The sequence below is a fragment of the Medicago truncatula genome, chromosome 3 (genome assembly GCF_003473485.1).
Source record: "Medicago truncatula cultivar Jemalong A17 chromosome 3, MtrunA17r5.0-ANR, whole genome shotgun sequence".
NCBI classification, from domain to species: Eukaryota; Viridiplantae; Streptophyta; class Magnoliopsida; order Fabales; family Fabaceae; genus Medicago; species Medicago truncatula.
In genome coordinates, this window is record NC_053044.1 from 44,470,181 (window position 1) to 44,485,659 (window position 15,479).

At 33.0% G+C, this 15,479-nt stretch overlaps 2 protein-coding genes across 2 annotated transcripts; both read right to left on the reverse strand.

The window, feature by feature from the left end:
• Positions 1 to 5,790: 5,790 nt before the first annotated feature.
• On the reverse strand, positions 5,791 to 8,144 carry LOC112419946 (WAT1-related protein At1g70260). The gene is made up of 7 exons (XM_024778268.2): positions 7,745 to 8,144; positions 7,597 to 7,659; positions 7,320 to 7,436; positions 6,943 to 7,183; positions 6,670 to 6,828; positions 6,399 to 6,550; positions 5,791 to 6,264 (listed from the first exon to the last, which is right to left on the reverse strand). The coding sequence occupies exons 1-7, from the start codon at positions 7,942 to 7,944 to the stop codon at positions 6,117 to 6,119; spliced, it is 1,080 nt and encodes a 359-aa protein (XP_024634036.2). The 5' UTR covers positions 7,945 to 8,144; the 3' UTR covers positions 5,791 to 6,116.
• Positions 8,145 to 10,945: 2,801 nt separating this feature from the next.
• Positions 10,946 to 14,423, reverse strand: LOC11414334 (WAT1-related protein At5g40230). The gene is made up of 7 exons (XM_003602118.4): positions 14,026 to 14,423; positions 13,874 to 13,936; positions 13,690 to 13,803; positions 12,185 to 12,419; positions 11,910 to 12,068; positions 11,654 to 11,805; positions 10,946 to 11,563 (listed from the first exon to the last, which is right to left on the reverse strand). Exons 1-7 carry the CDS (start codon positions 14,199 to 14,201, stop codon positions 11,425 to 11,427), a joined length of 1,038 nt encoding a protein of 345 aa, XP_003602166.1. The 5' UTR covers positions 14,202 to 14,423; the 3' UTR covers positions 10,946 to 11,424.
• Between the last annotated feature and the right edge of the window lie 1,056 nt (positions 14,424 to 15,479).

The following is a 15,479-nucleotide window of genomic DNA, read 5'->3' on the forward strand; positions in this document are numbered from 1 at the left end:
CTTTGAAGTACCTCATTTTTGATTCCGAGTCGGACCCTCTTTTCTCTTTTTATTTTCTTTCCATCTTTTATTAATTTTAATTTTAAGATTAGTTACTTTTTTTATATTTAATAATTTTTATTCTCCATCTTTTAATTTTATTTTTCTTTACATGATTTAGTTTAATTTGTTTTATTTTATTTTGTATTAGATTTATTTTATTTTTATTTTATTTCTTTTTAATTAATTAGTGTAAAAAGAAAAAAAAACAAAGTGTCAATAGGTCCAAAATAAAATGTACAAGGTCTAAAAAAATTTCAAGTCAAGTGTCAACTTTAACATTCCTTTTCCAAAATTCACCATAATTGTCCATCATTTCCATTAAACCATTTTTCCTTTTTTCATCAACCTCCTCACCTATAAATAGAGCCCTCATACCACACAATTACACACACCAAAAAGTTCTCTTGAGTTGTCAAAGAACTTTTCTCTCTTCTCCCTATTTAGCTTGTGTTAACGAGCTATTCTTTTCTTCTCCCTTTTTTTTTTTTCTGTCCCTTCGGAATAAGTCCCTTCGGAATTTTATCCTTTCGGTAGTCCATTTCTTTTATTTTCTTGCATTTTTATTTCTTTTTAGCATTTTTACATTTGATTTTATTTCTATTTAGCACCTTAATTATTGTTATTTATTTTCCAGCAATTAGAATGTATTTAGGTCCAATGTAAATATAAATGAGAAAAGTGTGTGGGTGTGTGTGTCCTTTTATTTCCTTACCGCCTTAGATATATCCAAAAAATGCAAACAAATTAGATTAGGGATTTTGTGGTGATCCAACGTCACTACAAAAATCCACGCGCTTTTATTTTTATTGCTCCGTTAGTTTAATTTTCATTTATTATTCAAAAACAACAAAAACATGCAAAACTCCAAAAATATTTTCTTAATAAACCTTGGTTTGTAACCCAAGTGTCTTTCCTTTTTATTTTCTTAATCAAATGCTTAATTGAATTAATATTCATATTAGACTTGATTTTCTTGTAATTAAAATGTGAACAACCTCACCTTATTTTTTCTCTCATGCCTTGAGGCCTCTTTCTTTTCTTAAAACCCATTTTCAAAAATCTTAAAATCAACCTAACCCACCAAAGAAATTTTTGAGGTGAACTACATTGGTTTTGATCCCTTTTCTTTAAGGGTATGTAGGCATAGGATTTTTATCCTTCCAAATCAAATAAAAATAACCAAAAACATACTTCTTCTTCCTCCATTCTTTCACTTAGATTTTTAGATAATAATTTTCAAATAAGCAAATCAATTTAGCACAAGATAAATTAGGTAAGAGGTTCCTACGGAATACCGTAGATGCTTAGGGTGCTAGCACCTTCCCTTCGCATAACCAACCCCCGAATCCAAAGTCTCGATAAGGGTTTTTACTCATTTTTTCCCTTCCCACGAATAAAAATCGAGAGTTCAAAGATTGACGATTCAAATCAATTAATGGTTTGATATCCGAAAATCACGAGCACACCTTGCATCATACAACTTCTTGCATTATGACCAAGCAATCCACACCTTCCACATTGAGTGTCATTGTATGTCTTCTTCATCTGACTCCCACAAACAGGTTCCTCATTACCATCCTTTCTTCTGGCTTTCTTTGGTCTTCCTGGAGCCCTTTTAACCTTTGGTGGCACAGGTTTTTCATAAGGAGTTGATTCCCAATATATTTGGGAATTAACTGGCTGAATGAAGTAGTTGTATGTTGCCCTATAAGATCCAAGGGTCAACCAAGCATGACAATGGTCTTCTGGCTTTAAACCTCTCAATGCAAGGGCTGAACAAGCATGCATACATGGCATTCCTGTTGCATTCAAATCCAACATATTCCAGTTCAAATCAAAAACACCAGAATGAGTATAAAAATAAAACATATTTAGCTAGAAAAATAAAAGAAAACACTTACCAGTTAACTGCCAAAATCTGCAGGTGCAAGTTTGCTTAAATATATCAACATCCACTTTGATTCTGGAGTAATTTTCTATTTGATACCTTTGCCTTGGATTATCACCACTCCACACTGGTGTCCAATTGTGACTGACAAGCTTTTCTTTCTCTAGCCTACTTTGCTGCCAAGGACATAGTGGTCCAGCTCTCCCATCAAGCTTCATCTTGTTATGACTCATTTTTCTCATAACATAGCACCTAACATCCTCAGCCAAAGTGAGTATTGGTTTCCCTCTATAGTTCAAGATCTTTGCATTGAAAACCTCACAAGCATTGTTCACTATGTTATCTGCCTTGCAATTTTCACTAAAATAAGCTTTAGTCCATGCTTCCTTTGGCCATTTGTTAAGATACTCCCATGCCTTCTGATTAAGCCTCTTCACCCTCTCCATAATGCGGTTGAATTGAGTGGGAGTTGTTGCCCTTGCACACTCCCATACCACCCCTCTCAATTCCTTATCCTTCCATTGTTTTGTGAAGTTCCGCCATAGATGCATTGCACAATATCTATGTGGCACCCCTGGCATCACTTCTTGCATGGCTGGAATCAAACCCTGCCAATTTTAACAATTACAGAATCATTATTCCCTGAAATATATCACTATACATCAAACAAGTCCCTGAATTTTATCACTATCCATCAAACAAGTCCCTGAATTATACAACTTAGTATCAAAGTAGTCCCTGAATTATACAACTTACTATCAAAGTAGTCCCAGAATTATACAACTTACTATCAAACAAGTCCCAGAATTATACAACTTACTATCAAAGTAGTCCCTGAATTATATTAATAAATATCAAAGTAGTCCCTGAATTATATTAATAAATATCAATATAGTCCCTGCATTATTTTACTTACTATTTTCAGCTATTACTATACATCAGAATGCATGAAAAAAAGGGACATAACATGAAAGATGAAAAAGACTAAGATGGTTATTCATACCTTTTGCATGTCGGAGATGAAGTTCCATCCATTACGCTCATAATCTCCAAGATCTTTATGTAATAATTCCAAAAACCATTTCCAGTTATCTTTATTCTCCACATCCACAATGGCATAAGCAATGACATAAATATGGTTATTTCCATCTTGTCCCACAGCAGACAAAAGTTGCCCTCCATAATACCCCTTAAGAAAACATCCATCTAACCCAATCAATGGTCTACATCCTGCCTTAAAACCTTGTTTACATGCATCCAGACAAACATAAAATCTTTTGAATTGTGGAGGGGACTGTGGCATTGGTGTTGTATTCATCCTCACAGTTGAGTTTGGGTTACTCCTCAGCAGTTCATTTGCATAATCCCACAAAAGACCATATTGCTCCCTTTCACTGCCTTCAACCAAATCCCTTGCTTCTTTTGTTGCCCTAAAAATCAAGTTGTCATCAAGAATCACCTTATAATCCTTCTTGAACAAATCAAATATTTCTGTATGCTTTATTTCAGGATCAAACCTTAAGACTTTCTCAAGCATCTTAACCACCCATTTCCTATTAGCTTGTTTATTCTTGAAATCTGTAGGGCAATCATGTTTACTCACAAATGTTCTGATCTGAAAACATTTCCTCTTTTCATCCCTTGCACAATATATTACCCAACCACATGTTTCATGCTTGCATTCGGCCCTTGCCCTCTTCTTATCATTCTTCAACCACTTAATATCTTTTCCCTTGTGAATGGTGTAATCCTTAACAGCATCCTTAAATTTTTGAAGAGTAGCAAACTCCATTCCAAGTTCCAAGTTTACATCACCAAACCCAGCATTTTCATTAAATTGAGGATAAACTATATTCCTATTTCCATCACCTTCATCATCAGTGCTTATTGGACTCCTTAACTCCTCAGAAACATAGCTGTCATTATCACTGCATACTTCATTAGGCTCAGACATTTCAATGTTAACCTGGCTACCATTACCTACCTCACAGTGAGAGTCCCTATGTCCAGCCACATAATCCGCCTCAAAATCAGTGTCATCACTAGAAGAATCAAACACAAGTGGGCCATCATCATTAATGGTCACCCCAGTCCCTCTTGAGTATCTCACTGGTCTTTTTCTTTTTGGTGCAGCAGTTTGTTTTTCCTTGCCTTTGCTTTTCCTTGCCTTTTTCTGAGCTCCTTTGGTGACATTTTTCTCAACCTGAGTTTCTTGTTGGGTGACTGTTTCTTGAGGCTGACTTTCTTGAGCCTGAGTGACATTTCCTCCTTCATTATCAACCATATAGTCTTCTTCCCTTCCTTGAGTAGCACCAACATTGTCTTCTTCCCTTCCTTGAGTAGCACCAACATTGTCTTCTTCCCTTCCCTCCTGCATATCATCAACAATTTCCTCTTCATTATCAACCCTATTTTGCACACTAGCAACCAAAGACTCTACCACATTTCTTTCCTCAACAGTTAGTATGTCAACCTCCATAACTTTAATTGGTTCCTCCTCCCTTGTTTTTGCACTTCTCAGACATTCTTCCATTTCTCTCTCAACCTCCTCCCTCTCTTCAGTTGTTAATGGAACAATTTCAACCTCATCACTATCTACCAAATGTTGTGCATATATTTCAACTTCATTACCATTAGACCTTGCAGCTTGCACCATATCCAAAATATGTTGATCAGTTGTCAATGGAGTCAAGCAGATGTTCAGATCATTTGCAACACCCTCATACGGCTTCATGTACCCTAGTTTAGATACCTTGAAGTAGCTTTTGCAATGTTTCACCATCTTCTCAATGTCCCACAAACACCACTCATCAACATATATCTTTTCCCATACACAGAATTCACCGCCAACATATTGCAGCCTCCGATTCTCATTTCGCACTAAATCACCACCATGATGCAGTATTAGTGTTATATGCTCTTCCATCCTACACATTTCGGCAACCTTGATTTTAATCACAAACAAAACAACAAAAAAATACAAAACTAAAATGCAAAACTCAAAAACAAACGTGTAATTTCCTTCATTACAAAGTTAAATGTTCATCAAATTTAGTAACCAACCAGGAAAAAAATCAAATTTTCAAATTTTTACAACTTAACCCAAAACCCTAAAAACGAATAATCAAACCAAACCAACTGTCTCAAACACGCAACAAAAGGACAAAACGATAACGAAATGATCACATAATCTTAAAACGCCAAAACGAAATGATAAAAACTTAAAACCAAAAAACCAAAAAATGAACAAAAACGGTGCCAAAATGAACACAGAATCTTGATAAACACAAGGAAAGGTGTTACCTTTGATCACGGTCGAACACAGGAACTTCAAACACGCCAGAATCGATGGAGATGATGATGATTTTGGAGGGGTGACAATGGAGAACGTTTTAGCGGGAAGGAGAAGAGTCAAGGATGTTTTTGATGTTTCTGAGTAAAATGTGAAGAAGAAGAAATATGTAATGCAGGGGCAAAATGGGAAAAGCACGAAAAAATTAAATTGAAAAATGAAAAGTGAACTTTTTCCAAATCAATCAAATTCGTCCCTGAACACGTGGCTTCCTTCTTGCCACGCGTACAGGACAGCACAGCATGCCAGGCGACATGTCAGCATGGCTAACGGAGCCCGTTAACGGAGGGACCTTTTTGATGGACGTCTGACAAATTCAGGGATGAAATTGAAATTTCGCATAATTGAGGGACTAATTTGGCCGACGCGTGAAAATTCAGGGACGAATTTGATGGTTCACTCTATTTTTAACTTTGATTTGATATTTGAACCACTTGACAATAAATATGTGGATGCAAATATCAATATGGCAATGAGATACTTGTATTAGTATAAAACAATAATAACATATATACAGTTACAAATTTTATGATAGAAGGAAAATTGAGAGATCTCAAATTACACCTTTTCTCAACGTATGACTTTGAATGTTTCATGATTTACACACAGTTGCAGCAGTAAATATATGGTAATAAAAATATTTGCAACAAACCCTCTATTGTAACAAAAAAAAAAATATTGCAACAAAGGAGAGACCTATATCACAATCTAATTGAAATAATTTTTTCACAAAAAAAAAAAGTTTGAAATGATATGCAGCTTGTATTGTATTTGACAATTGTACATTAGAATAGTGGAAGTTTCTGGAAGTCCACTTTGAAGCTACTGATTTATTTACACTTGCATATCTTCTTGCAAAAGAGGAATCTTCTTGTCCAAAGAATCTGAGTTTTCGTCACTACTTTTCTCATCTTCATCTCCTTTGAATTCTCCATATAATATTGTATAATACCCCATTCCAATTACACTTGCTCCTATCACACTGCACATTTTTTTGGGAGATATAACAAATAAGTGAACAAAATATTTGATATTCATAATTACTATTCTTTTAGAAGCACAATTTATTTATAAAAATATAACCATATGATGAAGGAGAATTAATCCAAGTATTACCTTCCATAATGAAGGCTATTAGGAAAAAAGCAAACTCCAAAAGTGGTGGCAAAAGCAATACCAAATGGCTTGAATTGTGGTACATAAAGTGGACCCTTCATTCTGCTCAACCAAACTTGAATATTCGGACGAATCACACCCCCAAATATTGCCTAAAATATTTACATATTTATCATCAGCATATATTTTTGTCATATTTTACAAAACTAACCATTGAATTAAAAGTTTATAATATCATATAGATCATCTATATGAATTAATTGATACTTACGGTTAGAACAATGAGAATGAGTTCCATGTTACGCTTTAGCATCCAAGCATTTAAATCTCTCTCAAATATGCATGAGACTATTGCACTAAAAATTGTTCCAAGCAAGGTATAATAAGAAACCATCTTCATTGGTTCTTGATATTGTTTAACAGTTTCTTTCTAATAGCATGAAAAGAGAAGAAAAAACTTGAATTATTCACTTCAAACATTCAAAAGCAAAATTTAATTTGAAAAAGTGTGCTTAGAAAAGATAAGAAAATTAAAGGGTAGTACCTGAATAAAGTTGGCAATTGAAACTGAAAAGGAAGCAGCAGCAAGTAAAATGCCACCAAAAACCCAAAATTCAGGTGTTGATGAGAAGAAAAAAAGTTGCTTAGTGTATTTAAGATTGTGAGAAGAGGGTCTTATAAGTGGCCCTTTGAAAAATTCAGCAACTATTGCTCCCATTAATGATACCATCATTCCAATTATTTGGACTTGGATACCAGAGTTTCTTAAATTCAACTCTACCTTCCTGAAAAAAAATAATCAATTAAGTTGATCCATCAAATTTATGTATTAATTAATGTAACAAAATGAAGAATATATAAAATAGATGACATAATTTTATTTATTTTTACATAATCACATATAAAGTTTTGAAGAGGAACCTGTGAATGATATTGAGTAGGAAACCAAAGGTTGGGATCAAGTGGCTCATGGCACATACAAGTATTGGAGAACTATAGCTTAGACCCAGAAATAAAAGTGTCTGAGTCATAGTTATTCTGCAAAATCCATCAATCACAACAAAAATGTTACATAAATTAGGCTTTAAATTTTAATTCAAATATATTCGAAGGGTCTTAGTAATTTAGATTTAAAATATTTTGGTACATAACAATATTATGACACCTTTATTATATTGAGTCAGAGAAGAATATTTACCCTGTAAACCCCAGAAACAAGAATCTCATAAACAAAGAGAAAGTAAAAAGTGGCTTCTCCTTTCTGTGTAAAAGAAGATTAGGAATAAAATTAATCATCCATGCAAACAACTTCATGCATGTAGCTAGCAACATAAACACACACACACCTGTTTTGGGGGTTTAATAAAAAAGAAGTAGGAAACAAAATTATAGTGGCCAAAGCATTGGTATAAACAATAAACACAAATGGACTCATTCCATTTGTTATTACAGTTTTTGCTAAAATAGTTAGTCCTATGGTGCACCCTTCCATAATCACCATAATTATAAATGGAAGCACTTCTAAAGTCTTAATCTTAGACTCCATTTAATTTTCCTAATGTTTTTATCACAAAGTTCTAATATATATGTAAATATGTAATAGTCCTTGTAATATATATATGGACAGAGAATTAATTTGAGTATATGCTAGCTATGTGTTTCTTGGTGTGGTGCTCCTCAATTGTTGGAGCTTGAATAAGAACCACAAAACACAACTAGACTCTCTTTATGTATTGAGGTGAAATTGAAATGTAATGTTTGTGCTCCAAATATAAAGAAGAGAAGAAATGAGGGCCATGCATATGTCAGTAACCTTTCAAAGAATTGTGAAGCTACTTTGGAGAAGTTGCAACTCGAGTGTCCCAAATTAATTAAACAATTGACCAAAACATGACATCATGAAATTTTTAATCATTTTACTCTTTGTTTCTTTGTATAAATCTTGTGCACATGTTCTCTATTTATTTGTTGGTTATTATATGTATACACTGTAGTGATTTTACCTTAGAATAAGAAATGAATCATCAAGGACCAATAACTTGAGGCTTTTTAGTATGTTTGTAAATGGTTTAGTGGCACACATTATTTGTGGCCCTACCATTATAGGATTTTTTTGGCGTTACTAAATTAATTATTACCTACCTATTTGCGTGTAATTAAGAAAGACTAGATTGGAATCTAAAGAAAATTAGTGTTTTTGTCTGGAATCTTTTTTTTTTTTTTTTTTTTTTTTGAATCTTCCTATAGTTGTCAAGATGGAGATGGATCAAACTCAACTTGGTTGAGTTTTTTTTGTTTGGTTGAAATTTGAATTCATGCGCATGCAAAGTTGGTGGGCCTGTTGATGAAGGCTAATATGTGACAGAGTCAATAGAATGGTGAAAGTAAACTAACAAATTGAGTTCATAACATTGTTACTTAATTTTGTTCCTTCACTATTTGAAAGGTTTTTCAGACAAAGGAGAAGACTATAACTTTTATTTTCTTTATTCTAAGATTGACAGAAAAGAAAACAGAAATGTTCAATCTCTCTAGTATTGGAGTCCCTCACAAATTTTTGTATACGTTCTCATCCACAAAGTGCCAGCACTAAAGTTTTGATTAATGGGGAAATTGAGAATTTAAATAAATAAAAACATCGCATTACATAGCCACTAATAAGAAAAACCTTCATGTCAACAAATAAATAAATAAAAGAAGAACAAGATAAGTATTTATAGAATATAGCATTATAATTCCAATAATGATCATTATATATCGATGTTCTTTCATCATATATATATATATAGATTCATGCTATTAACTGATATCTGAGATTAGTAGAATGCACTTGTAACTTTTTTTGAGATAAACAAACCCATTTACATAATTTCCCTTGAATAGAAGAATTAGTATTTATTAGTGTATGGATATATAGAATTAGTATATTTGTCTCATAATATCCTCATCACTATATAATTGACATTTTAAAGATGGAGAAAGACTTATCTTTGCTTCCTCAATGCAAGTTTGAACTCATTTTTCAACGACTTAGAGATTTTTAAAAATCAAGAAATGAGCAAGTTTCTTTCGTTTGAAGTACAAAAGAGGGGATAATATATAAAATAACATTTTGACATTGTTAAGAAAAGGGGGAGAATTCCCCTAAAAAAAAGGTGGAGAATCATGGAAATGGTGGAGACATATATTACAAAAATGGAAAATGCTAACAACTGTAATTATTAGCCAATTAAACTCATATTGAAAATAACTTATTTTTTGAGGAAATTTAAAATAACTTATTAACAGTCGATATTTTCTCATTTTGATTTATCACTTTGAATTATCATTAAATACTGGTTAATTATTTTTTGCAGAAATGTATTGGTTATTTTATTGACAAAGCAGTTCACCAAAATGTCCAACTTTATAAGCAATATATTCAAACTTTTTTCAACATTCTCCCAAAATAAAGTTTGTGAGTACGTGAAAGCAAAATAACCTAAACTCAAATTCCCTCAATAAAAAAAAAATAAAAAAAACCTAAACTCAAATGCTTATTACTGTTTTAGCATAATTTGGAGACAATGTTTCCCCCCTTTAGCCATGTAATTGGAACTATCTATCACAATCTACTCACCTAAGCAAGCACTCTTCTTCAATATCTAATTTTCAATGTCAAGATCAGATAAGGAGTTTACTTTATTATTATTATAATAAACTTCATTTATATTTGGTCAAAAAGATAGGAGCTACATTTTGAGCATGATTGAAATTGTTGTCTTGTGAATACCAACATAGTCAAAAGGTACCAAACATAAAGCTAGATGATTATGATAACAATTTATGTTAACTTTCGTCAATGTTTAGTGTATTCTCACATTGCATCCCTTGTGCAAATCATGACCTACACAACTACGGTTTTTAACCGCAATTGTGATCTGTTTAAGTTTTTTGCATTTGTATTTGCAGAAGTTATATGAGCTATCTTTTATATGGAGAAGACTCTTTCTACACTTTTATTCATGGTTCTATCTGTAACAACTACAGATATCTAGGCAAAATAACTCATAGGATTTAAACACTTGTAAATTCTTGCATAGAATTGGAGATAGGACTCATTCCTCAAGTATTGTCGCAATTAAGAGGAAAGAAAATCCATTCCTCCTTTCTAGAGCATAACAATGGAAAACAGACTCGGATTTGCTGCAGTCATCAAATCCCCGCAAACACACGTAGGTGGCTGTCCGATCAAGATCAAAACCATTTTTTTTTTATAGAACGAAAGATTCTGATTTAAACTCAACATTTTTAAAATTTTAGAATAAAAATTAAATCTTCTTTTCATGGGACATCTGATAAGATCGGACTTTATCAGACGACCACTGACGTGGTGACTGCAAGAAATGGGTTTCCCTTCTAGGCAGTGAACAAACGTCCATTCCCGTCTTTGCGGTGCAAGTGTTCTTCCTTTAAAGAATCTCTAAGATCCCAGCAAAACAGAAATGTTTCACTGTATTTAAGAACTTTCAAAGACTTCCCAATAATTTTCAAAGAATTCCCAAGAATTTTAGATTGATATCTTTCGCAGTTGTATTGTAATCAAACAGAGTGTTTGTAAACTGTATATACCTTACATAGTATTACAACAATAGTTTTTCTTCAAGATTTTGCAAACAAAAAAGGTTGCAACTCACCTTCAAACTAGTAATATATTGATCTCCCTCCTAGACCCACATTAACAACAACAATCTTCGAAGTTTTTCTGGCAACAACAATCAAAGACTTTTATCACTATATGGGGTTGGCTGGTTGGCTATATGAATCAATTGACAACTTCTGTTCTATTATTAAACCATTTGAATTCAAATAGTTCTTGATGATTTGACCTATAGCTTTAATCACAAAACTATCCATGCCCCCTTAAAAGAGAAAAATTATATACTTCTCAGAGTCAAAGTTGTTTCCTTTACTCTGAGTAAAACAATTGAAACAGTCTAATTCATTGCAGAATTGTAGCATCCTTTTAAATGAACTAACAACAACTTCATACGTCTTCACTGCTGTTTTCCTTCAAAAGAGGGGTCTGCTTGCCTCTTGATTCCAAGCTTCTCGCTTCAATATCTTTGGATTTCCCCCACAGTACAGAATAAAACCCAATAACAATCACAGTAGCACCAATCAAACTGCATTGAAGGACAACATTAAAGTTTTTGTCGATAAATAAAGTCAACGGTAACACCAAACACAGTTCAGTAGAGAGGCATAAAATTTACCTTCCAAGATAGAATGCATCACCAAGGAAGAGAACACCTATAACAACCGATATGACAATTCCTATGGGCTTGAACATGGAAACAAAAACAGGTCCTGTCTGGTGCAAACACCAGGTAGTCACCCCAACTTGAAAGGCAGAGCCAAAGACTCCCTAGAAATGTTTACCAGTGAAATTTTAGAATTCAAGACAACGATAATACAAAGTTAGTTATTTGCTGTAACCTGTATGTCAATTCAAATATACATTCTGATTACCGAGTATAAAACTGATAGCAACCTCAGCTTGGGTTCCAAGCTCCAAGCACTGATGTCTCTTTCCACAGCCAAACAGGTCACAGCAGATAGAATGGCCACAAAGAAACAATAAAAGAATACAACAATCAACCCTGCTGGATATTTTTTAAGAATAGAAGCCTGAAATATGGACAATTAGGAAATTATAACTAACTTATCACAAAGTAAGGGTGCCATGCAATGCAAGTAGAAATTGAAGATCATGAAATCTCTCTACTATTGCTTGCCAACTTCACCTGTACTATAGTAAATGATGAAGCCATCACACAATCAGCTGCAAGAAATAATCCTCCGAGTATCCAATCAGAATCTTGTGAGAAAAGTGGCTGCTGAGAAAAGTTTGCAGGTGATGGTCCCTTCAGAAGTGCAGCACCCTTGTACAAAGTTGCAATAAAAGCACCGGCAATTGATACTATTGTTCCCAATGATTTAGCTAGGCTGCTAGGGCTTCTCCAATCTAATTCTTCCATTCTGAAACCAGAAAGTGAGATGAGTTTAGACAGATCTATAGCAGTAAAAAAGTGATTGAGAAAACAAATATGTCCTCTTTTTCGCTAAAACGAAATGAAGTGCATATCTGGCAAGTCTTTTGTATTTAAATAAGACATGCAAAAGCTTTCAAAACCCAGGGCAGTTATTTCAATCAAACTAAATTCTTCATGTGATGATATATGTTTATATTTTAGATATGCATGAACTTTAATTTTTAGAATCAATGCTGGGAGAATTTAAGCAATACAAGAATTATGGCCCAAGTGCTAATGGTTCCTCACAATTTGATGCTTAGCCTCACCATTTATGTATGCTGGTTGATGAAAATGGTATTGTGAGAAAAATTAAGTCAAAGCAATTAAGATTACAATCAGATCAATAGAGAAATTTCTGTTAAGAATGGCATTGTTTGTTCACTCTACTTCTCTTCAAAATGAAACAAGATAATCTAATTTGGTTTTAATGCAAAACTCGATAACAGGAAAATCCAAGCTAATGATGGAGAATTATTGAAGTTGTATGCCAGTTGACCTTTATAAATTACATGAGTTTGCTGTCTATAAAAACTTAAAAAGTTAATCCTATAAAATTGATAAGATTATATCACTTGATTCAATTTGTTATGTAAGGAAATAAGCTATCCACAAAAATAACGAAATCGGAGGGATAATACTGGTGAGATCATAAATTACTATACAACTGTCAGTCAAGATAATTGCAATTTAACTGAATCATATGCTTCATATTCAATTGAGGACATATAAATCTAACAAAATACTACTACCACTTCTATAAACTATAACATAGGTAGTGGTAGTGGTAGTAGTAGTGTCATCGATCCTTTATACTAAGAGAGTTAAAAAACAGCAATGGCTTAAATGAAAAACAGAAGAATATCCATTATGGAAGCGCTAGACCAAATTATTTGAGCTTATCTACTGGCATAAACATTTATGAGAGTGTATGGGAGAGCTTATTGAAACTGTTTAGCCATGTCCATAAGCAATTTTCAACTTATTTTCACAAGCCCTACAGAATAGCTTATTTGAAAACAGATTGACTTTATTTTTTCTTTTGTTATAGAAATAGCTTATACATAAGCACTTATATGATAAGCATTTAAGCTATAAGAGATAAATTTAGTGTTTTGTCCAAACATGGCACTAGAGTAGAAGTTTCCATAAGCTTAAACTTCGACTTTATTCATCACCAGCATTACTTATAGTTAATATCAGAGCAGAGAATGAACCTGAAAAGAACAGCAAGGATGAAGGTAAAACCAGGAACAAGATTAAGCATTGCAGTGGCAAGTGTTGATGAGCTGTAGTTAATCCCAGCATATCCGAAAACCTGCGCCAAATAACTGAAAAGAAACTAAAAACATAAATAAACATAATTATTCTTCTGGTATTAGCATCAATAATGAAACATACCCAAGTAGTCCAAGAATGAAGAATCCAGAAAGAGTGGAAAAAGTGATTGGAGGACGTTGAAATCTGCAAAAAAAAAAAAAAAAAAATTGGAATTTATATAACCCAATTGAATTCATAATAATTAAGAGAGAGAGAGAGAAAAAAAAAGGTACCTGTGGATGAAGAAAGAAGATGGGAGAAGAACGAGAGCAGCGATGGTGTTTGAGTAGAAGATGAAAATGAAACTGGTCATTCCTTGAGACATGACTTGTTTGCTTAATATGATTAACGCGACTTGAATGCATTCTGCTATTATCATCCCTACAAATGGAACTGTTACCTTCCCCATTTTTGATTGACTCTAGTTTACAGAATATCCTCTGCCTCTGTTTTGTTGTTGTTGTTGTTATTCACTGTTCATCTTTTTGGTTCAAAAATCCAAATCCAACTTCTCTTCATTGGGTCAACGATTCCCTCTTACACAGTTACGCTGCATTTTGTTTACTGCGAAAAAGATGGTGAAAATGAAAAGAATATTAGAGGAGAGTCCAATTGGTGTGTGTATCTGGCAGCCAATTCGGTGTTTATTCATGTTGCCAAATTGGTTCCACGTTCCTTAAATTATTTTCATTTCACTACTCACACTCTCATTTGATTTTTGTTTCTATTCAAGATTTTTATATTATTCTAAATAATATGAGTATTCTTTTAAGTTTTATTATTTTTACACATGATATTAAACAATTGATTCACTTGTAAAAAATAAATAAATTTGATTCACTCAATAGAATTAGCATAAAATCTAGATCATATGAAAATATAATATTAGAGAATTAGCATAAAATCTAATAACTATCAATTAATTCTTCGTAAGCTTAGCTCAGTTAGTTGAAACAATACATAAAATATGCAAGGTTTGAGGTTCAAACTCCGGTCACTACCAAAAAAAAAGTCTAAGGCAGAGAATAAATTATAGCTCAAGAAAAACTTAAAAGAATTAACATAAGATTTACCTTTATCTTTTTTTAATGTCATTGTTAGACTTCAACCTAAAATCTTGGATCTTTTTACCATTACACTAAATTCTTAAATTTTTAATATTTACTTTCGACCTATGCACAACTTACAAAATAACTTTAACTATTCTTATTACCATTACCTATACTGTGATTATACATATCATAAAATAGATTAAATAATTTTACACTCATCTATCTTCAAATAAGTACATCATTTTCCGGTCGAGCTCTCTAACTTAAAATTTGCAACATTTAAACATTGCGTTACATACGTGTCGGATTGATTGTGACCAGGCAATTCATATTCAAATTCAAAATAGCATACTATAAAATATAAATCTTCATTTTATTAAGATAATTTCATTTTGATCGGACAACCATATATATTTGAATGTGGCATTCTCTTGACTAGAACATGTAAATGTTGAATTCTCTTGACTCTGAAACAGATTTCATCATTTTCTCAATTTGACTGGTACCCAAATTCTAACGACCGGTCTGCACTGTCTAAAATAGTCCAGTGTAAAGGAACTATAGTGGCTAATGTTGGCTAGGCAGCCATCACTTTGGTTTGGCTCACACAAGAAATGCTCTGTTCAATACTGATT